Source organism: Staurois parvus, unplaced genomic scaffold, assembly GCF_062004578.1.
Source record: "Staurois parvus isolate SC_StPar_1 unplaced genomic scaffold, SC_StPar_1.0 ptg000145l, whole genome shotgun sequence".
NCBI classification, from domain to species: domain Eukaryota; kingdom Metazoa; phylum Chordata; class Amphibia; order Anura; family Ranidae; genus Staurois; species Staurois parvus.
This window is the reverse complement of record NW_028317941.1, coordinates 16,406,357-16,431,568: the sequence shown is the minus strand read 5'-3', so window position 1 is coordinate 16,431,568 and position 25,212 is coordinate 16,406,357. Positions and strand designations below refer to the sequence as shown.

Below are 25,212 nucleotides of genomic sequence, written 5' to 3'. Positions count from 1 at the left end.
GTAATCATTGCCCATCAGTGGTGCCTATCAGTGCCCATCAGTGGTGCCTATCAGTGCTGCCTCATCAGTGCAGCCTCAACAGTGCAGCCTCAACAGTGCCCATCAGTGCTGCTTATCAGTGTCCATCAGTGTTTCCTCATCAGTGCCAACCAGTGCAGCCTTGTCAGTGCACATCAGTGAAGAAGAAAAATTACTTATTTGCAATGTTTTATAACAGAAACTAAAAAAAATATTTTTTTTAAATTGTTGGTCTTTTTTCATTCGTTTAGAGAAAAAAAACAGAAATGAAATACCACTAAAAGAAAGCTCTATCTGACCCACAAAAATGATAAAAATTTCATTTGGGTATAGTATTGCATGACCGCACAATTGTCATTCAAAATGTGACAGCGCTCAAATCTGCAAACTGGCCTGGGCAGGAAGGGGGTAAAAGTGCCCAGTATTGAAGTGGTTAAAATACAGTACTACATTGTCTCACCCTGCTCTGCACATGCTCAGTTGCTCCCTATTTTTGGTACTGTGCCAAAAATGTAGAATCCTATCTGCTGACATTCTAAAGATTTACTGCTGCTCAGTGGCTTAGGGCTTCAGCAAAATGGCAGCCTCCAGCAAGAAGAAAAATGAAAAATGCTGGAGGCAATTTACAGCACACACTAGTTTGGGTAGCATAATTATTACTGCAGAATTTATGTTCCTTGCTAAAGAACATTATTTTTATCAAGTTGTTATGTGTAAAGTACTGCTTTAATATAGCACAGCAGTGCTGATAGAAAATAAATGCAGCACAACATCACAATGCCAACAGCACAATGCCAAGCTGCAGTTTCTAAAGCAAGCAAAATCCTCTCTTGTATTAAAAGAGGTATAGACTCCAGAGAGAGATATATCATATTAGTCCTGTACTAATCATTAGTAAGACCTCATCTGGAATATGCAGTTCAGTTTTGGGTACCAATTCACAAAAAGAACATTGGGGAACTGGAGAAAGTACAGAGAAGGGCAACCAAACTGATAAGAGACATGGAGGAGCTCAGCTATGAGGAAAGATTAGAGGAACTGAATTTATTCTCTCTCGAGAAGGGGAGATTAAGGGGGGATATGATCAATATGTATAAATACATCAGTGGTTCATATAGTGAACTCGGTGTAGAGCTATTCACCCTGAAGTCATCACAGAGGTCAAGGGGGCACTCTTTACATCTGGAGGAAAAGAAATTTAATCTCCAAACATGGAAAGGTTTCTTCACAGTGAGAGCTGTGAAAATGTGGAATAGACTTCCTCAAGAGTTGGTTCTGACCATCTCAGTGGATTGCTTTAAAAAAGGCCTGGATTCTTTCTTAGATACACATAATATAACTTGATACTAATATTTATAGGTAAAGTTGATCCAGGAAATATATCCGATTGCCTCTTTGATAATCAGGAAGGAATTTTTTCCCCTGCAGGAGCAAATTGGATCATGCTTTGCTGTTTTTTTTTTGCCTTCCTCTGGATCAACTCTGGGTATAGGATTATAGCTTTTTTTTTTTGGTTGAACTGGATGGACTTTTGTCTTTTTTCATCCAGACTAATTATGTAACATTTTTTTCTTCTCACTACTTATGTGCTGACAGTAGGGAGAGAGCAGGGGAAGCACTGAGCTGTGATTGGCTTCCAGCACAGCCAAGGTGCAGGACTGAACCCTAGCATCCAGCTAGGGGGATTCTGGTCGACTGTACTGCAGGTAGTGAAGCCAAGTTCACCGCCAATAGGGCTGAGAGATCCAGGGACCCACATGGTGGGCTGGAGTCCCTGGGGGCTGCCAGAACCCACCTGCAGGAATGTTCCACTTTTTTCCCCTATCTTCTTGTTGAGGAGCCATACTGTGCCTAGGCTATGTGTTGGAGGGTCCAGGGCACCTGCTATTGCAAAAAAAGAGAGCCTGGGAGCTTCTGTACAAGGCTATGATCTGCCATTACTGATGCAGATTGCTACTGTTCCATCATCCCACTATTCCAGGGTGTTCTGCTGTTCTGAAATCACTGCAAGGAAACACAGTACTGTCTGCTGCAAAGGAATTGCGAGTACTGAGCTATGTGCATGAGTGCTGAGCTAAAATGGCAGCTGTACTTATTGAGCTAAGATGGCAGCTGTGCTCTTGAGACAGTGAGCCCAAGAAGGGGACTTAAGATTTAAAAGGACTCTTTGGCAGTGAAAGCTGGGAACATTACGTAGTGGGTTCAGGGTTACTGAAGACTGGTTGCTGTTGGGCCACAGGCTGCTGGTGAGAGCTAGAAAGCACAAGGAGTTAAGTGAGCGCTAAAATGGCTAGCTGCTGGAACACCAAAAAGATACCAAAAAAAGCCTTCCAAAGTATCAATATAAATATGGGTGCAGCGCTGAATATATATTACACACAATAAAAAGTCTCAAATGCAATAATCACATGAAACAATAAATAAATGAATAAATATCACAGTATTCAGTTGAATATAAAGTGACTGGTGGTGTGCAACAAGGTGGTATTATAATAAAAACATAAAGTGATTAAGTGATAACCTAAATCTTAGTCACTGTGAAGTGACCACTGGTGCTAAATATAACAACCCACAGAGCTGCATAAGGAGGACAGCAGAGGTATTGCTGACAGCAGAGGAAGCAGTGAGGGATCTCCAAACCAGACCATACATATCCTTAAAGGGACTTCCACCTGACCTACTGAGAGTATATATCTCTAAATGCGTTATTTGATTGCGCATCTGGTGAGTGTGCAATTCTTATATTACCGGGCACATCACCATACCATTGGATAGATGTTATCGATCACCGACAATTGAAGTTCATCACTGGATCTTCCATATATCACCTTTATGGACATATAACCAATAACATTGGCACTTTATTTAGCACCAGTGATCACTTCACAGTGACTAAGTTATATTTAGCGCTGCACTCATGTTTATTTTGCTGGTAAGAGCTGCTGAGGCTACAGAGATTAGTAATTAATTAATGTGCTATTTGGGGGGGGGGGGCGGGGGTGCTGAAATCCCTAAAGACCACATAGGGATAACCCTATCCTTTTTTCTGAAAATTGCTGCCACAAAGAATGTGTGAGATTGTGGGACACAGTGAAAAGCTGGCTTGAGAGGTGAACCCCAGGGAGAGAGGCAAGACTCTTTCACAAGCCCTTGTGACACCACTGGTGTTCTTGGACCTGTTGCCACCCTTGTGTGAGATCCTTAGCCACCTGCCTCTGCCTGAGCTCCACCACTACAAAACATGGATCCCCATCCCCGCAAGGGCTTTATTACCAGGCTCACAAGTAGGTAGTAGGCAGGGCCTTGTCTTTAGATTGGTTGGAGGGTTTAGCACATGTATTCCCGCATTTAAAGTCACATTGCGGATTGATTTAACTGGAGAGTGCAAACTCTGGTGAGGCTGTGCATGGTAGCCAATCAGCTTCTAATTTCAACTTGTTAAATTAAACTTTGACAAAGAAAGAAATAACTGGAAGCTGATTGGTTTCTATACAGAGCTGCACCAGATTTTGCCCTCTCCAGTTTAAGTAAATCACCCCCATAGTGTTACTCTTTTTATTTAACCCCTTTTCTTCTGGGCTTTCCAGTCCACAATATGCCATTGAAATGTCTCTGAGTGTTTTGTGGTATCATTCAGGTTCTGGAAAGGGTGGGTCATCACTGCTGCAGGGCAGAGGGACCCACACAAATCAGTGGTCCCTTTACATACAAACAAAGGCTATAACTCGTAAAAGAAAAAAAATATATTTTGGCAGTGTAACAGTATGGATGGTAAGTATCTAAATGATCAGCTTAAAAAGTCCTTGGTGATGACAAAGTCTTTATAAATAATACATTTAAATATTGGTTGACTATGATACTAACACAATCACTTAAAATTACTCGATTGCGTGATAAACATTATTTAAATTAGATTTAAATGGTTAATCTAAATAACTGACATATCCAAACTCAAAACATGTTCCCTATTTTCTTGCTAGGAACTGAAATTGGTTTAATGTAAATGTATCTGCAATTAAAAAGCCTTTTAACCTTTTAGTCCTTTAGCTGTCAGATACATCAATGCCTGTTTCTCTACTTTTTAAACTGATAGCTGCATTAATATGGAACTCAAACATGAGAATAATTGATCTTGCACATTGTGCTTGTCCTTGCCTGTAGCAATATTGACTTGGGATAAACTGAAGTGTTCTTTTGAGTCTATTTTTTCCTGTGTATTGATGACTTTTTACTTTTCAAAATAATGTATGGGTAATGTGTTCAATTTATTTATGAGAAAAGACAAAGAGGTGGGTGAGAAAAAGATCATTAAGGAGGCATCTAGTTTTAAAATATTCCGAAAGAAAAGAAGTCTAAAACAGATACCTACATAAACTGAGTATTTTTCCAGTTATCTTAATTTAGGGTGGCCATAAACAGGGATATATCTCTATGGGAGCAATTGAAGGGGAAATAGCTCCCTCTTCCTTAAAGCGGTAGTAAACCACAGACAAAAAAAAAGTCCCCTGCAAGGTTATGTCATAATGTGCATCGTATACTAGTACATTATGTAAAACTTACCTTAAAACGAAGCCCTCCAGTGGCATGCTGTCACTGTTGTAAAGGCTTCCATCTTCATCCATCTTCCTTCTCGGTTTGTGAGCTCCAGCATTCTGACAGGCCGGGACACGATGACGTCACTCCCACGCATTCGCACGTGAGTCCCGGGCCACGACATATGGCTCTGAAGGAACGGCAAAGGTATGCCATTCCTTCAGAGTGCATGTGCTAGATTAAATGAAGAGAGAATATCACGTAAACAGCGCATGTTTAGGAGATATTCATTCTACCTACAGGTAAACTTTATTATTAGCTTACCTGTAGGTAAAATTAAAAAAAAGAGTTTACAACCACTTTAAAACACAATTGAAGGCTTCTGTATTAGTCTGTACTGCAGTATTAAATCCTGAGTGAGGAGTGAAGACATGAGGAGCAAGCTACATAAAGTGACACTAAACCTTATTTTTTTTAAATAACAAACATGTCATACTTACTTGCTCTATGCAGTGGTTTTGCACAGAATAGCCCTGATCCTATTCTATTCAGGACCCTGCCAGTGCTCCTGGCTCCTCCCCCTCGAGCAGTGCCCCCAGGGAAAGCCACTTGCCCTGGGGTCACTGATGTGTGCTCGTCCCCGTGCGGCTGCGTCTATGCGTCCAATGGGTGCCCGCTGCTGTCTCAGCCAATTAGGAGAAAGAGTCCCCAGGCAGCAGAGGCTGTCGAGAACATCGCTGGATCAGAGGGAGCTCAGGTAAGGACTGGGGGGGGGGCTGCTGCATACAGAAGGTATTTTACCTTCATGCATAGAATACATGAAGGTAAAAAAAGCCTTGAACCTTTATAACCACTTTAAAGCAATCAGAAAACGTAATTCACTCTCCCCAAATGAGCTAAATCTTTCTTTTGTGTCTCACATTCTCTCCCTCCCAGACACTGCAGCTCACAGTGGAAGGGTTTCAGCAATAGGGCAGTGCTCTCAATCTATAAAGTACTGGGTAAGACTAGGTATAGCCAGGTGCTGGTTGGCAAGTTACAGGGTTGTCAGACAGCAATGACAATATTGATAGTCACGCCCCCCGCAACATTTATTTTTCACACTGTAGTGCAAGCCATTACAGCCTACAGCAACTCTGCTCTTTATTCAGGAGCCTTGAAGCATCGTTTCCATACTATCACAGGTGCATTAAATGGAATTCATTAGCAAGATCAAGAGTTTTTTGTGGAAGTTTTTAGGGGGTCCAAGAGAAAGTTCAGGTAAGTTCAGATGCACAAACTTTATAAAGAAATGTTTGTTTTTTGGAGCCAATTTATCCCCAGCCTTGCTCAACCTGTTTACCTCAGTAGAACCCTTGAATAAAATGAATATAAACACAGATCACTGCACATTAGCATGATCAGTAAGTTGTAGATATAAAAATATTTGCATTGCCCATCAGTGAAACACTGACCCTTACATTGGTAGTCAATGTAGTGCTTCATTACATTGCTGGTCAGTAAAGCATTAACCATTACATTGGTAATCAACATACTACTCCATAACATTGCTGGTTAATGAAGAATTGTCAGTCAATGCAGTGATCCTTTACATTGGTGGTCATTGGAGAAATTAACTTTTACATTAGTAATAAATGTAACAATTCTTTATATTGGTAATCAAAGTCCAATGTACATTGGTGGTCAGTGGGAAAAGTGCCCCTTAGATGAGTGGTTAGTAGGAGAATGGCCCTCTTACACTAATGGTCAAGGTAGTGCTGCCTGTTTCACATGGGCTTCAGCTTCTACAACAGCAGTGTGAACAGCAAGCTTTTACAAAATATTTGCAGGGCTTTTAAAGTACCCTTCAATTCCGGTTTTCAAATGATGAACACAGATCCCAGTGGGTGCCCTGATTGTCACTTTAAAAACAAACTGCTAGCAGGCTTCAGCACTACTTGACAATCAATGCGCCTAGTAGGATCTGTGTTCAGCATTTACAAACTGGAGCTGAAACTTACTTTAAAAGACTTAATAAAGCTTGCAGAAAGCTCTGCAAATGCTTTGTAAAGCTTGCTGTTCACACTGCCAGGCCCTATCTGAGAAAAAATAGGCATTTTGGACTGAACAGCCACAAGCCTGGTGACCCTTTCCTCAGAGCCCAATGGCGGAACGCCAGGGCCCAGTCGCAAGAGCGACCTTTGCGACCCTTTTAGTTCCGCCACTAGTGTCAGTAGTTTTTTAATTTTTTACAATGATATATTTTATTTTATTTTATTTTTTTGTAGGAGAGAAAAAAAGAAGAGAAAAGGAGAGAAAGAAATAAAGAAAGAAAGAGAAAAAAGAGAGAGAAAGAAAGAAAGAGAAAGAAGAAGGGGGGAGAGAAGACACAAGACTGACGGGGAGGGTGGGCGGGGCAGACACAGAACTCCCAGAACTAGACAACTGCACTGTAGCCATCATTCGGCTATAGCACGGTTGCCAAGTGGTTATTGAAGCTTGGCAGATGTCCTGTGTGTGTGGGTTGATATCTCATACCTGCAATACCTCCAAAACAAAGCGAAGCTAAAGCTAAATAGAAGCCTCTCAAAAGCTGCAGGTGCTGTAAGCAAGCTTTGTCATAGACTTCTATGGAGGTTTTGGAGACACTTTGAAGCACCACTAAAGCGACATGGGGTATAATTTTTGAGACAAAGCAAAGCAAATTCAACCTGTAAACAGGACTGTAAGCTAACCATTTTATTTAGTGCCAGGTGCTTTGATTGGCATTCAGTGGGCTTTAAAAAGAGTGTCCAATGCCATGTTTTGAAGGTAGAGTAAAAGAGTCCTTAGGGCTCATTTACACATGTATCATCCTCTGAAGAGATTAAGGGAGAGCAGTTGGGGGTATGAGGGACAGTAAAACTGTGTTTCTACTGCTCCCAAGCTGAAAGTGCAAACCTAACCTTACACTGTGGTAAATGTAGCGCTCAGCCTTGAGGGTACAATACTAATTATCCTAATAAAAATACATATTATAAATTATATAACAAATAAGAATAAGGTGACTAGTGCATCAATCCAATACAAATGTGTAAACAAGCAGAAAAACAGCCAGTCTGCCACCAAAAGGCTAAAAAATGTGCATACACTCAGTGTATACAAAGTGACCAGTGCTCACAAACCACATATATATGTTTAATACAACCTAAAATATAATTTAAATGTGCACACAGTGAACAATTACTACATTAAAGTGACAAGTGTTGAAAATCAATCAATATAAAAATACAATATATAATAAAGTGCAAAATGCATGCTAACACTCTCTTGTGAAATAAATATATATAAAAAATTGAATAAATATATATATATATATATATATATATATATATAAAAAATGTGTATTCTTCTTCCTCCACTTCAAATCTGTGCTCTAATCAAAGTGTCACTCTAGTGCTTAAATCCTCCAGTGGCTAGAGTGCCTCCTCACCTCCTTCACTCGACCCCTAGGGGCCACAAATCATATAGTGATGTTCCACACCGACTGGACTTTCAATCATCAAGATAAACCTTTGTCCCAATGGCTCCACAACAACTCCTCTATCACATCAATATCCACATTGATATCAGGAAGAAGCCACGTGACAGTGGCGTAACGCGCGGAGTGCATTGACGTCATTTCTGGGTGGAGCTCGGTGACGTATTTCCGGTGACGGACTTCCGGTTTTTCGCCATCTTAATTCCCTCAGTGCACCCATAACATATGGGAAATTGTTTGATGTGTACTTGGAGCATGTGAGTGGTTTATTCGGCTTGTATATCTAAATAAATAAGCATATTGCACTATGGAAGTTTTTCTTTTTTATCCATCCATGGCCCTGAAATCTGATTGCTGAGTCTTCCCATTTCTAATTAAATGGTTGAGTGGATATCGATGTCATAGAGGAGTTGTTGTGGAGCCATTGGGACAAAGGTTTATCTTGATGATTGAGAGTCCAATCGGTGTGGAACATCACTATATGATTTGTGGCCCCTAGGGGTCGAGTGAAGGAGGTGAGGAGGCACTCTAGCCACTGGAGGATTTAAGCACTAGAGTGACACTTTGATTAGAGCACAGATTTGAAGTGGAGGAAGAAGAATACACATTTTTTATATATATATATTTATTAAATTTTTTATATTTATTTATTTATTTCACAAGAGAGTGTTAGCATGCATTTTGCACTTTATTATATATTGTATTTTTATATTGATTGATTTTCAACACTTGTCACTTTAATGTAGTAATTGTTCACTGTGTGCACGTTTAAATTATATTTTAGGTTGTATTAAACATATATATGTGGTTTGTGAGCACTGGTCACTTTGTATACACTGAGTGTGTGCACATTTTTTAGCCTCTTGGTGGCAGACTGGCTGTTTTTCTGCTTGTTTACACATTTGTATTGGATTGATGCACTAGTCACCTTATTCTTATTTGTTCTATAATTTATAATATGTATTTTTATTAGGATAATTAGTATAGTACCCTCAAGGCTGAGCGCTTCATCCATTTTTTTATGGGGTTTTTTTTTGGATCCCAAGGTATAGGATTTAGATGATAGCAGCTTGCTCTGTTTTAAGTAACTCTGTGGAGCGCAGGAGGATATCTATATAACCGTGGTAAATGTGTCCATTATATTTACAGATCACAGATGATTGTAGAAGCACATCCTACACAATACCTGATATGCTAATACACATTTTCCCATGAATTGAGTGTTATCTAATCTAGTTAGAAGGTTCAAACTTCTTTTGATAAAAAAAAAAATTAAAAATCACGGTGTGATTATTAAACCAACAGCTAATAACATCTTTGGATACCAAAATATACATTGATGGTTCTGACACTTACCACAGGCAGATGTAGCTGGTCATGTACTAGGGCCAAGAATATGCAGAGTAGGCCTTAAACTGTAGCTCCACGTTCGTTGAAAGAAAAAAAACAATTCTTCCTGGGTGATCTATGTACATTGCTAGGATTTTAATAAACATTGTTAAATATTCCTACCTTTTGTTGCTCTAAAGAAAAAGCTCTTCTTTCATCTGGCTGATAGCAGACTGATTTTGAATGGAAGGGTCTTGTTCACTATAATCACCTGGTGCACGCTCAGTGTTCTAATGAGGAAAGATGCTGGATCTGCATTCCTTTAGATGTATTTAACCTTTGGGGAGTATCTCACCCAAACTAGCATTTCTATTACAGGATATGCCTTAACCTCCCTAGCGGTCTGATTATGTCCATATTTCCGTGCTCAAAGCAGTACATTTTTTTGCATGGAAATATGTATTTTTTTTATTGTATGCCTGTAATTTTTAGGAATAACTCAGTGAAATCTGTCCGAACAAGAGTCTAGTAAACATCCCGGGTATGTTAAAATTTGAAGCATGAAATCATAAATTATAATTTAATAAATAATCATAAAAAATAATATAATAATAATAAATTTAATTAAATAATATAATCAAACCAAAAACACTGAAATTTTAAATATAGCGCCAAGTTTGCACATCACTGAGCAAAGTCGCAAAATCGTTTTCAGTGTCTGATGACGAATTTCCGCACGAATCATTATCACTCAATTCTGCAAGTGGTTCTGATTTGCTATCGCTGTTCTCTAGCTGGTCTAAAACTGCTTTTGACCTAAAGGGATGCTTTTTGGACGCCATGGACGTTTCTCAGTTTCCAGGCAGAAAGGACGATAAAAATGCAGGCAGGGCACAGGACAAAGCAGTAGGGACAAAATGTATGTGAAATGGTTTCATACAGTAATGTTTTACTATGTGATTTTAGTGAATGTCACTTTTTGTCATTTTCAAATTTCACAAATTTCAAGTTCCGTCCCCCCGTACGTCTCGACGCTCGCAGGGGACGGAACCCAGATGACAGATGCCGGCATCCGCCGGATTACATTGCCGGGGACACTGCAGGAGGGACATCGCAGGAGCGCAGGACAAGGTAAGTGATCGAGGGATCGCGGAGAAGCGCCGCATGGTATTCCCGAGTGTAGCTCGGGGTTACCGCTTGTGGTACTGAAACTTTTCCCCAAGCTACACTCGGGAATACCACCAGGGAGGATAAATTTGATTTTGACAATCACACAAACAGGAAATTACATCTCTGGTACCCCCAGGTTGCCATGTTGCATTGAGTTTTACAGAAAATTACAGCACTGCAGATAGAAAAGGAAAGGACATTTTTAATAACATTAAATTATGTAGCAATTATGCTATATTATTATTATTGTTATTATTATTTTTGCTATAGTTTTTCCTTTAAAGTGGAGTTATCCATTAACATCTGATCATCCAGGTAGGGATATAGAGAAAAATAATATCACACAAGACATATCTTATTTCCTTCAATCAAAATTTAAATAAAAAGTTTATCTGAACACCTAGCCTGCTAGGGTCCCCTGTGGAGGGTATTAGGGATTCAGTGGCCCACTTTGGCACCTCTGTTCAGCTTCCCTCCCCTGTATATTTGGCAAAAGAGACACAACCAGTGCCTTTTATGGATCAGTATACCTAAAATTGATACTTCTTTTTTTAATAGATTACAGCAAGTTCAGTCACCCATCAACATCTTACAAATCTGTCAGAGACTAATGAGAGGTATCTCAATTACCCCAAACTGCTGTGTCCATTAAAAGCATATTTACTTTCCTAAGACATTTTCATGAATGTCACCTTGTAGACCCCACGTGACTCAACAAGAATAATAAGGCTTTGTGGTTGGAAGGGGGACTACAACTTGGATCTCCAGAATTCAAGTGTATCTAAAACCATTTTTGTTTAAATAATGGATAGTGTAAGGAACGATTAGCAACTATATGATGTTTTTATTACTAAATGTCTGCTTTATTTCTCTTCTTTATATCTTTTTATTTTTTTTCTCCTTCTGGGTCCTGGTGTTTATTTTATAGTAAAGATATTTTATTTGTTCATAAACATGGACACGAGTCTCACTAATCAGCACAATCATGTTGATCCCTTCTTCACCCTCTTTCTGTTGTTTGCACTCTCTGCACACAGGCTATTCTGTTTCTGCCTTTTAGGTCTTTTAACTTGGTCCTGGTGGATAATAGTCTTTTTAATCACATGCATGTATTTCTAGGTGCTGTTCCTCAGTTTTCCCCTTGGGATGCCATGGTTTTCTTCCCACATCTCCTGGGCCAGACACCTGGCAGTGATTTCCATTTGGAGATGTTATTAGACTTATTTAGCTGATTTGTTAGTATTGTTCTATCAATGGGAATTTATATGTATAAATAGTACACCACCTCTACCCTCCCCCTGTTTTGTGGGGATTTTGTGAACACATTCTATTATACTGTTTTCTAGGCTAACAGACTTTATATTGGGCATCTGCTCCTGAAGAAGTGAGATTATTGTCATGAAATGAGTTGAACCAAAGGATGTACCCATTATAATGATTTGTCAAATACTGTGAAAAATGGAATTTATACATGTATTATCATGTGAATATCATACAGCTTGTATACTGGTAGTGTTTACAAATCAACTTGCCTTTATTATAGATTATTTTATTTATGTAAAAAAGATTTTAATCTATTGTGTAATACATTATTATGCAAATGTTGTACCTCATTTAAAGTCCCATCAAATATGTTCTTGAGTTTATTGTCTATGCAAAATAGGGAATGGAGGCACAATATTATTAGACACCAGCTCACAATTTTATTGTTTATATGAATGGTTTTTTCTACTGTCTGTGTTCCCATTGGGGAGCTTTACCCTCTACAGTCAGGTCCATAAATATTGGGACATCGACACAATTCTAACATTTTTGGCTCTATACACCACCACAATGGATTTGAAATGAAACAAACAAGATGTGCTTTAACTGCAGACTGTCAGCTTTAATTTGAGGGTATTTATATCCAAATCAGGTGAACGGTGTAGGAATTACAGCAGTTTGCATATGTGCCTCCCACTTCTTAAGGGATTAAAAGTAATGGGACAGAATAATAATCATAAATCAAACTTTCACTTTTTAAAACTTGGTTGCAAATCCTTTGCAGTCAATTACAGCCTGAAGTCTGGAACGCATAGACATCACCAGACGCTGGGTTTCATCCCTGGTGATGCTCTGCCAGGCCTCTACTGCAACTGTCTTCAGTTCCTGCTTGTTCTTGGGGCATTTTCCCTTCAGTTTTGTCTTCAGCAAGTGAAATGCATGTTCAATCGGATTCAGGTCAGGTGATTGACTTGGCCATTGCATAACATTCCACTTCTTTCCCTTAAAAAACTCTTTGGTTGCTTTTGCAGTATGCTTTGGGTCATTGTCCATCTGCACTGTGAAGCGGCGTCCAATGAGTTCTGAAGCATTTGGCTGAATATGAGCAGATAATATTGCCCGAAACACTTCAGAATTCATCCGGCTGCTTTTGTCAGCAGTCACATCATCAATAAATACAAGAGAAGCAGTTCCATTGGCAGTCATACATGCCCACGCCATGACACTACCACCACCATGCTTCACTGATGAGGTGGTATGCTTAGGATCATGAGCAGTTCCTTTCCTTCTCCATACTCTTCTCTTCCCATCACTCTGGTACAAGTTGATCTTGGTCTCATCTGTCCATAGGATGTTGTTCAAGAACTGTGAAGGCTTTTTTAGATGTCGTTTGGCAAACTCTAATCTGGCCTTCCTGTTTTTGAGGCTCACCAATGGTTTCCATCTTGTGGTGAACCCTCTGTATTCACTCTGGTGAAGTCTTCTCTTGATTGGTGACTTTGACACACATACACCTACCTCCTGGAGAGTGTTCTTGATCTGGCCAACTGTTGTGAAGGGTGTTTTCTTCACCAGGGAAATAATTCTTCGGTCATCCACCACAGTTGTTTTTCGTGGTCTTCCGGGTCTGTTGGTGTTGCTGAGCTCACCGGTGCGTTCCTTCTTTTTAAGAATGTTCAAAACAGTTGTTTTGGCCACGCCTAATGTTTTTGCTATCTCTCTGATGGGTTTGTTTTGTTTTTTCAGCCTAATGATGGCTTGCTTCACTGATAGTGACAGCTCTTTGGATCTCATCTTGAGAGTTGACAGCAACAGATTCCAAATGCAAATAGTACACTTGAAATTAACTCTGGACCTTTTATCTGCTCATTGTAATTGGGATAATGAGAGAATAACACGTACCTGGCCATGGAACAGCTGAGAAGCCAATTGTCCCATTACTTTTGGTCCCTTAAGAAGTGGGAGGCACATATGCAAACTATTGTAATTCCTACACCGTTCACCTGATTTGGATGTAAATACCCTCAAATTAAAGCTGACAGTCTGCAGTTAAAGCACATCTTGTTTCTTTCATTTCAAATCCATTGTGGTGGTGTATAGAGCCAAAAATGTTAGAATTGTGTCAATGTCCCAATATTTATGGACCTGACTGTATATTTGTCCTAATACCCTTTACCACAGGGACTGAAAGTAAGGAATTTATAACATTTTGAGTTGTCAGTATAAAAGTAACAGATGGGAAGTGTTCTAAATGAGAGATTTTTGTGATAACAACTGTCTAAAAGAGGATTTCTCTCTTTAGATATGTTTCTGTAGCACCGTCCTAGGTAGGTGCTAGGTTAGGTAAATTTAGTTCTTTAGCTATCCTGTAATCAGTGGAGCTGTTTGTGATTTTCTTGTCTGCTCTGAGTTCCAAAGGCTGTGGGTTTGAGTGTTTACCCCTGCCTTCTAGATGGTTCTGAAAAGTAGCTGGGAGAGTCAAATCAACAGTGAAAATATTTTATGTGGGCTCAGACAATCCCTGGAGGAGAGTCACCAGTAGGTGGTTGGGAGGGAACATGAAGAGCTTAAGGCCCAGAGCAAAGGAGTCATCTCCAGAGGAAAAAGATCCTAGTCTGAAGGGCTGCTGCCCTTCTGGGCAGCCCAGCTGTGCTCTTCATTTGCTCATCGAGGTCCAAGCTATCCTAGTAAGGGGCCTACTTTACTGAACTTTGCTGGGGCTAATCAAGACATGTTTTCTTGGGGATCTGGTCTGGAGAGTTCACTGGAGACAAGTTTGGCTGATTTTGGAAGGGAGCATCCAAATATTCAGTAATATTTGAGTACAGACTGGTGTGTGCTGCTACTATGTCTCTTGCATCAAGTGCACATTTCTAGTGATATCCCTGTGTAGTTCAGTCTATCATTTGCTACTGCAAGGACTGTACTAGGAAGCTTAAAAAGGAGAAAAATGTCCTCAAATTTCTACTTAACATTGCTGGAGTATCCCACAAAATCCCACAGTTAGCCCCCACCCATCCAATTCAAGTTTAATAAAGCATCGGAAACTAATACTATACTAATTACTGAAACAGAAGTGTGACTGAGACTGTGTACCTGGTTTCAAATACTAGCTTGGGAAAAAAAAACCTTGGGACCGTTCAGTGGGCTTTTTTAGGGGTGAGCGCTACATTTCTAATAGAACAAGAAGTGAAGAAAAATCTCCCCAGTAGAACAAAGATGTAAAAAAAAATATTAGGCCCCTTACTTCATCTACAACTAACAAAAAGGTTTTAGCTTTAGATATACTTAGAAGTCTTTCAGTGGTGTGCTTTAACCCTGCAGAGTTTGTGCAAATCCAAAACACCAACACTGTCTGATATGAACTTAAAGTGGTTGTAAAAGCTCAAGATTTTTTTACCTTCATGCATTGTATGTATGATGGAAAAAAAAAATTTCTGTGTGTAGCAGCCCCCCCCCCCCCCGACACTTCCTGATCCAATAATGTCCACGAGAGCCTCGCTTCTGTGGGGACTCTCAGTTCTGATTGGCTGAGGCAGCAGCGGGAGCACTGTTGTCACAGCCAGTAAGCCAATCAGGAGAGGGAGGGGTAGGGCCAAGGCTCTGTGTGTAAATGGACACGCAGAGCCATGGCTTGGGAGTACGCCAGCTCAGGTGCCCACATAGCCAGCTGCTTGCTATGGGAGCACCCGACAGGAGGGAGGGGTCAGAAGCGTCGGTGGGGACCTGAGAAGAGGAGGATCCAGGCTGCTCTGTGCAAATCCACTGCACAGAGCAGGTACGTATGACATGTTTGTTTGTTTTTTGTTTTTTGTTTTTTAAACAAGACTTTAGTATCACTAAGCATGGGATGAGACTGCTTACTATGATCTTCACAATCAACCTATTTTAAGAGTATTACCACCACTGCTTATTAAGTGTCTTTATTCAAAATACCAGTGCAGAATATACAAAGACTTTAATTCTATTGTATGAACTAATATTTTGAACACTTAGATATGACTTTATTCTGCTAGTTTGTTTAACTGTTGTAACTGCAATTTAAACCTCATTGACGATGGCGTATATATTGAGAAAATTATCCAAGCACTTATAAACACAACCAAAAAAAAAATCTGCATTTGTGAGAAAGGAGCTTCATGACAAACAAACCTTCCCTTCCATCCACCAACAACTCAATAATCAGTCCATTGGATGTCAAAAGGTTTGGTAACCTTGTCCTTATCAAAAAGCTTAAAAGTGTCTAGCTGTCATTTTAAGATCTGACAGGCTGTTATATGGCAGTAAAACCATTTTTCGAATCAATGACCTTATTAAATGAAGTCATTTGTTTTAGTAGGGCCCATACGTAGAAGCCCCTGTCAATGTAAATGTCACTTTATGTCCTCATATTTATTGCTTTTTTGGCACATTGTGTAGACTTGAAGCTTTAAAAAGAACTGTAAACTGCAGTTTACTCATGGAGACTTTGCTACTTGGAGACTTTTGTCCAAAAAATGCTTGGTTTGATTGTGTTGTGCATCTAGCATTAAAGCTTAAATCCTGACAACTACAAAAATTGAAAATTAATGCAGCTGTGTATTCATCAATAAATCATTCATCTATCTTTATTTCATCTTTTGTTTTGTTTTTTTTAATGCAAATAGCATAAGTGTCAGAACCTTGACTCTGTCAGCTTTTGCAATTCCCTAAATGGCAGCACAGGATAGACTAGAAAAGGACGGGACTGGGAGCCAACTTGTGCTGCTTGTAAATGTGTTCACAAAGGACAAGCTGATTAGAGGTGAGAGCAGAGTGAGCAGAGGAATCACCTTGTTTGTCCGCTGCTACTCTTGGCAGAAAGCTGAGGGTGGAAAAGACACCACTGTATTCCTTGTATGTGTATAAAAGGCACTAATCGTTAATATGCTCTGCTGCCACTGATCCATTTTTATCAATAAAGCTAACTAGCTTTGGTGAGGCTGTTCTAATATAGCACAGCACCCCAACAAGGGACCTGAATGAAGTCCAAAATGTAGGAAAAACAGTAAGAGTACCACACCATGGAGTCCAAAAAAAAGGATTTAATGAATTCAAACTAGAATGAAATAAAAAGTCAACATGTTTTAGGAGTTTAGGCATCTCTCAGACTTCTTTAGGGCAATACAAAAAAAAAAGATATATACAAAGAATACAGTGGTGTCCTCTCTCCACTCAGCTTTCTTCATAGACAGTGGAAAAGCAGCAGCAGACAATGTTTAGGGTTAATGTCACTACTGGTAGCATGAGGCAATACCTGGACCCTACAGAAGTTGCACAGGCAGTCCGACTCCTCCAGGATGGCACATCAATATGTGCCATTGGCAGAAGGTTTGCTGTGTCTCCCAACAGTCTCAGAAGCATGGAGGAGATTCCAGGAGACAGGCAGTTATCCTAGGAGAGCTGGACAGGGCCGTAGAAGGTCCTTAACTAATCAGCAGGACCAGTAACTGCTCCTTTGAAAGCAGGCTGAGCACTGCCAGACTCCTTCAAAATGACCTCTAGCAAGCCACTGGTGTTAATGTCTCTGACTAACCAATCAGAAACAGACTTAATGAGGGTGGCCTGAGGGCAAGACATCATCTAGTGAGCCCTGTTCTCACTGCCCAGCACCATAGAGCTCGATTGGCATTTGCCATTGAACACCAGAATTGGCAGGTCTGCCACTGGTGCGCTGTGCTTTTTCACAGATGAGAGCAGGTTCACCCTGAGCACATTTGACAAATGTGAAAGGGTCTGGAGAAGCCGTGGAGAATGTTATGCTGCCTTTATCATTGTTCAGCATGACCATTTTGGTGGTGGGTATGTGATGGTCTGGGGAGGCATATCCATGGAGGAACACACAGACCTATACAGGCTAGACAATGGCCTCCTGACTGCCATTAGGTATCGGGATGAAATCCTTGGACCCATTGTCAGACCATACGCTGATGCAACAGGTCCTGGGTTCTTCATGCTGCATGACAACGCTCGGCCCCATGTGGCGAGAGTATGCAGGCAGTTCCTGGAGGATGAAGGAATTGATACCATTGAATGGCTCCCACTCTTGCCTGACCTAAATCCAATAGAACACCTCTGGGATATCATGTTTCAGTTTATCCAACACCGCCAGGTTGCACCTCAGACTGTCTAGGAGCTCAGTGTTGCTCTGGTCCACATCTGGGAGAAAATACCCCAGGACACCATCCATCATTTTATTAGGAGCATGACCCAACATTGTCAGTCATGCATACAAGCACGGGAGGGCATACAAACTACTGAGTACCATTTTGAGTTGCTGCAATGAAATTTCAGCAAAATGGACTAGCCTGCTGCATAATTTTTTCGCTTTAATTTTCAGGGTGTGTTTGAATTCAGACCTCTGTAAGTTGAAAATGTTAATTTCCATGAAACGATGGGGCATCCCCTATGTTCCTAACACCGTACCCAGTCTATATCAGTATAGATATCCAGCATGATATTTTTCCCCATTGAGATCTGATGTGTTTTCAAAGTGTTCTTTTCATTTTTTTTGAGCAGTGTATGTGGTGTCATCCACCTGACGTGCCTGTAATGGTTGTGTGCACTAGGCACATGAAGGCTTTATGTGACATCCATTTTGTTCAGATCTCAGCCATTGTTTTTCATGAGATCAGGCATAGCCCAGGGATCTTACCCTCTCCCTCCTCCTGTGTTTAATACCCGTAACTTTTAACACATGTCAGAAAGCCTGTTATCTCAACTTAGGGACAGCAGGCACCAGAACACAGGCCTTTTCCAGAGCTGTAAACAGCTAATTGAAGTCCTGGCAGGATGTCTGTTAATTTTTACGGACCATAACAAAATCTACATATTAACATTTCTCTCTAACCTATTGGGAAAACTATGACAATCTTTTAGTTCTGTCACCCATGGTTTGTAGGGCTATTAAAACACTAGGAACACATAGTGTGCCATAAAATGGGGATCGTAAAGCAGTCAGGTTTGCAGTGACCTTTTGGAGACCAGCTCAACATTTTAAAAACTACACACAATTCATAAAATCAAACAGGACCAAGACACACCAATATTAAGTATATAGTTGAATGGGGAATATCATACCAAACAAATCAAGATCATACATGGCTAAGCTATAGTATACAGAAGGTTAGATAGTAGTCAGATAGCTCCTGAGTGGCAGGTCCATCCGATGTACTCTGTGTTTGTTATCCCTGGACATAAAACATAATGCTGAACAATAATCTACCATTTTCCAAAATGCAACTTGTACATAGTGGAAGATACTAATATTAATATAAAACTGTGTGTAAGAGAGGGCCATGAGACAGTTATAAACATGGTGACACCCCCATGGCCACTCCTCAACCGCTTAATTGGCTAGATGGTCTCTGACAACACCCCTTTGATGCCAGAGAAAAAGAGACTGCTCCAAAAGTTGACAGCTCTCGTGTACCATCAACCACGGAACATCTGTCAAGTCACGAGAGCCGATAACACCTTGCTCACCCTTGACTGAACTCTGCTAAAACCAAGTGCTTTGCAAGTATTTGCCTTTTTCACCTCCTTGTTTTGCTGTTACTTGTTCTCTTTGTTACTTTGTAATATCTTTGTTTTTGTAAATATTATATTTGCACCATTTTCACCTTTTCATTATTAAAATGAAGTATATCTTTTACCTACAAGTAAGCCTTTTATAAGGCTTATCTGTAGGTCCTGTAAATATCGCCTAAATGTGCACCGTTTAGGAGATATTTACTGTAGAAGTGCCAGAGTTGTCGCCAATGCATGCACACTGTGCTCTCAATGGACAGTGTGCCATCCATTGAGAAAGACTTTCCACAGCTGAAACTCCCTTCAAAGTGATGACATCGCCACTTGGCCAATCAGAAGACTGCGGCTTGTGAACCCGAAAGTAAGGCTGGGTGAAGATGGAAGCTTCAAGGAGCCGTGAGAGCGCTCTGGTGGAAGGCTTCGTTTTCAGGTAAGTCTTTCATATTGTGCTAGTATGCTATGCATACTAGCACATTATGCTCTTAACTTGCAGAAGAAGATTTTTTAGAATTTTTTTTTGCACGATTTACTACTGGTTTAAACCATATTTTGAAAAGTGTTGAAATTGTCTCTAAGGTTCTATGCACACTACCGTTTTTTAAGCTTCTAGAAGCTGTTATCAGCATTTGTTTCTGCTCCTAGAAGCTAATTAGTGTTTTCCTATGTGCCCAAGCACACCCTTTTAGGCTAGTAGTGTTTTTCAAGTTTTAGTGTATAGGAGCAGAAAAAAAATTTTTTTGTAGTGTTTTTCGGAGTGTTTTTCCAGCAGAAAAAAAATTATAAATGCTCCAAAACACTACTAAAATGCTCCTAATAGCTTTTTCTAGCTTTTTTTCTCTCCCTATATGTTCTGAAAAATGCTAATAAAACTCTAACACTCTTAAACACTACCAAAAACGCTATTACCAGCGTTTTTTATCCAGCGTTTTCTTTAGGTTAAAGCTTGGAGCCTAAATGCGCTAATGCAAACTAAAAGAATCCCTGACTCTGAAGGTGTGCTACTGTAGTATAAATCTCTAAACATTCCTCTCTGTGGTGACAGTGTGTGTTACATGTGCAGCACAGCACAGTGGCTAAATGGTTAGCACATCTACCTGGCAGAACTAGGGTCATTGGTTCAAATCCCAACCACAGCACCACCTGCCTGGAGTATGCATGCTCTCCCTGTACCTGTGTGAGTTTCCTCCCACACTCCAAAGACATGCTGGTATGTTAATTGGCTCATGTTTAAATTGGCCGTAGCATGTGTATGTATGAATGTGAGTTAGGGACCTTAGATTGTATGCCCCTTGAGGGTTAGGGAATTATGTGAATGTACAATATATATGTAAAGTGTTACATAAATTGACAGCACTATACAAGTACCTATAATAAATAAATGTTACAGATGTTTATTCTAAAATCATAGTTGTTATTTCTAAGATTGTGAGTTTCCTCCTTCTCAGCGAAAAGGTGGTGGTAACTTAAAGAGTTAATTGCTTAGTTAACTTAACCCAGTGACAATCGCTCTCGGGAAGCTGGCACCGAGATCGTGGTCCCGCGAGCTGGAAAATCTTTGTACAGGGTGCATCTGAGAGTGTCATTGTTACGTTAGTGACAGCACAATGTGAACTTGGCCAGTCCTTTGTCATGAGCTGGTGAGAATGGCAGGGGTCTGACCTCCACGTTCATCACAGCGCCTAGTGTTAACACACGTTTAGGCATGTCTAGATGCGTTTAAGTGCATCGAGCATTTTTTCAGCTAAAACGCTGCTCCAGGACGCCCTGGCAGTGGGGTTTTTTTCTGCCACTAAACTCTCCTGCCACAAAACACTGCTAAATTCCTATGTGTGTATGAACACATAGGATAACATGCAGGAGGGTTTAGAGGTAGTAAAACATGGAGCAGCTGTAAAACGGACAGTGTGCATGAGGCCTAAAAACACCTTATCATATATATTGTATATTAACTTCCAAAAAAAGCAAGCAGTTGATAAAGCATCATGTACATAAAGTAATACGAAATAAAACAGTGGACACGGTATTGCCAATAATTCATGTATTTATGCTTCATTTAACTGTTAAAAAAGTTATTCACCATAAATTATATCAGCCGCATATCTACTGTACATTTAGTATTAGTTTGATGCCCTGATCTCCATGTGTTCAAGTCAAGCCTCTCTATAAATGATTAATACATATTATTGTTCTTTATTATGCTAGTTTGCATATTGATGGCTCAATTATACTTTTATTTCCACTTGTTTGTAAACAGTTTTATGTATTAAATTACTTACATTATTTTATTTTGTTTTTTTTTATTGACTATAGCTCACTCATAAATAGGAATTTCTAAAACGAAATTTGCAGCTGTAATGTTTGTATAAAAGCAGTGGATTTTTTTGTAGGGACATCAGTAGTAATATATGTCAATTTATAACACAATAAAAGTTAATATAATTTCTATCAGTCCCAGTCCAATGCAGAAGTTAAGCTAAGAGAGAATGTGCTGTACTTTTATAAGTGTAGTAGATGGGTCTTGCTCATTATATATGTGCCCACAGATCTAAACTACAAAACTGTATTATATTGCATCTTAACAGTCCTTAGATATGGTGTCTGCATTAGTTTTCTTTTTCCTATATTTTCACTTGGTAATCCTGAGAATAATGCCTTATTTACATGGGTGGTTAAGGGGTGATATAATAATAATAAGTGGTTGCTTTCTCACCCCTTAACCACCTACCTAAAGAAGAACATTCTGCCTTGTTATTTAAAATGAACACAGTTGTACATGAATATAGCTTTAGATGATTTTGTTAAATCTGGAATTGTGGATTTCTTGGGTGAAATAGCAGGTAAGGAAAATGATGAATGTTGGCTCTCCTCCAGCAACAAGACATGCCCCTGTAAGACTGTGAGATTGGATTGGCATGGAACTTTAGCATAGAGTTTGGCAAGCTGCGCACACACAATATTTTCAATGCATGCATGCAAAAGGTGCCTGAATATACAAAAAGTAGAGTGCCAGATTTTGAGAGGTGGAGGAGCAACACAGGGCACTCAGGGTGAGAATTCAGACATTAATATCACTGGACTGTTTTGTTTTGTAAAGTGATTTTGGGTTGTGGTTTCACTTTAGCCACTTTCTGTCTGGCCTATAATCAAAAGACGGCCGAGCGTGAGCTCTCTTATTCTGGGTTGACGTCATATAATGTCCTGCCAGTCACGCGCCCTGTGCACACCCTAGAGGCCATGATACAGGGTGATCTGAATACGGCTGCCAGACTCATTCACCTTTCCAACCGCTCCATTTCCGCCACCCCCCTCTGCCAATCCCTCCTCTGGCTTCCGATTGCGCAACGGATCAAATTCAAAATCCTAATACTGACGTACAAAGCTGTCCACCATACTGCCCCGTACTACATCACTGACCTAATATCCAAGTACCGCCCAGTACGCACACTCCGCTCCTCACAAGACCTCCTTCTCTCTAGTTCCCTGGTCTCCTCTTCCCATGCCCACCTCCAGGACTTCTCCAGGGTGTCACTCATCCTCTGGAACTCCCTGCCCCAACCCATCAGATTATCACATACTCTTCTCTCCTTTAGGTGCACCCTGAAAACCCATCTCTTCAGGGAAGCCTACCCCACCCCCTGCTAACCTGCCAACCTCCTCCACTCTTCCTATCACTCCATCCCCCACAGCTATCTCCTCCTGTACCACTATCCCCTCCCTCCTAGATTGTAAGCTCGAAAGAGCAGGGCCCTCGATCCCCTCATGTTTTGCATTGTATTGGAATTGTTCTGTCACATGTTCTGTCCCCCCTTTGTAATGTACAGCGCTGAGCGAACCATTGGCGCTTTATAAATACTGTATAATAATAATAATAATCTGTCACCCACGGGACACAGCGGGTGACAGTCCCGGTACCATGCGACCACTGTGACCACTCACAGCAGTCACATGACATTTGTACACAATGAGGGGCATTCATTCTTCACCATTCTTTGTGTACTTTTGTGGTGATATCTGTGATTGGTCACAGTGATCACATGGTACAGACTCTTTCCTGTCGCCCAGGCTTTGCCTGGGAAGGATGTGTATTGCTGACCTCTCAGGCCTGCTGCCTGAGGAGGGTACATGTGTTGTGAGAAAAAAGACCTGGTTCTGGGGCCTAAAGAGCTTTCACTGCCTCGCTGAAGGGTACATCCAGGAGGACTGAGACTGAAGCCTGGATGGGAGCACCAGGGGAGATATTTTTTCTGAATAGTGTCTGGAATTGTTGGGTACAAGCCTGGACATTTCAGGAAGCCAGGTAACTCATTCAGGGAATGCATTTGAAGACTGACAAAGTGAAAGCCAATCATTCAGTCACCATGCAAGTTTTAATGGTTTTGTGGGGCAGCTGTGAGACAGTTTACCTGTAGAAAGGCTAGGAGGGTCCATTAAACTCAATTTCCTCTTAAGAGGTGAGCACTACAGAAGTCTAAGAGAGGCAGAGACTGATATAAATGGATAGCACTACTATGTATAGCAATGTACAATATGCCAGTGTAAAACAAAAATATTAAAAAGTAGGTATCCAATACGCTTCTCAGTCTACTGGCCTTTTTACCATACACCATTAGGATGCAGAAAGCAGGTTCTTCCTATAATATCTGCTATGATGCTCTAAAGACCAGACAAATCTTTGTAAATCAATTCCCTCATTACTATATACCATCCATTCTGCAGCTTTTTCAAAAACAAAATCTAACATAAATATTAGTAACATTTTGTAACAGAGCTTTTTGTCAATAAAAATACTTGATGATAAGTGAGAAATCCACATCCACTCACACACATGCATGGTTCTCGGAATCTCGAGAGAACACTTTAAGGTCTATTCATAAAGCAGTGAAAGTGACTTTCACCAAACATTCCCTGGTGGATAATCAATCACTATAATTTAAGACACATGAACCTGGAAGATACACTTGCAGAGAATGTTTGCTGAATGTCAGATTCTCTGCTTTATAAATGTGCCACACTGTGGGATGTGCATTGATGAACAGAAGTACATTACAATACTGTAAAGCAGTTCCACACAATTGTTCCTTAAATCCGTCTTCAAGTATTTAGTCTCATTGTCAGTTTACATCTTTCCACGACCTGATGTCAGGTAGATCTGTTAAATCAACAGTTCCTTAACGTAAGCCTCTGCAAGGTACCAGCTCCTGCTCTTTTCAAAATCACAGAGAAAAGCTTTCATTAGCGTCAAGGGATTCTGCTAAATTTCCTGTGGATGCGCTGTATAGCCTAGTTGAACATGATCGATTCGGGGTCTTGATTAGCCATCTGAGCCATGTGCCTCAAAACATCCTTTTTCGTTATAATACCCAGAAGCCTCCTGTAGGAAATAACCAGGAAAAACCCATAAAGATCATTAGAAGACAGTTCACAACATTCTACTTTACTGTGCACGTGGCCCCTGTAAATCACACAAAATCCGTCTCTGTGCTTCAATAAAACAGTGAGAAACCAGAAGAAAAACACATGGTGTGCTATTTCTAATTTCCATTTGGTTTCTGGAAAGTCAAACAGATGTGGTGTGCAAACGACTGAATACAATAGAAGCTGTGCATTGTGAAAATCAGCACTTTGACAGGGCAGGTCATACATGGCATTTTCTGTATGTTTCTGAAGAAAACAATATATTTTATTTCATTAAAACAGTTCCCCAGAGAAGTGACAGAGTTTCAAACTGTATTTCACAATAATAAAGTAGGTATTAATATTTTGGAAACCGGATGTGTTGAAGAATTCAGAAACAGTGATGATAACCTTTGCATATGAAAACGTAGTGCAATAAACTTTTTTATAACATTTAA

General features: G+C 40.2%; 1 protein-coding gene across 1 annotated transcript in view; it reads right to left on the bottom strand.

The window, feature by feature from the left end:
- Positions 1 to 21,383: 21,383 nt before the first annotated feature.
- The window catches only part of CLCN4 (Cl-/H+ antiporter 4), a 97,763-nt gene continuing 93,934 nt past the window's right edge, over positions 21,384 to 25,212 (bottom strand). The window contains exon 13 of the mRNA XM_089673899.1: positions 21,384 to 24,731. Coding sequence (XP_089530025.1) covers positions 24,641 to 24,731 — 91 coding nt within the window. The 3' untranslated portion in view covers positions 21,384 to 24,640. The remainder of the gene's footprint in view (positions 24,732 to 25,212) is intronic.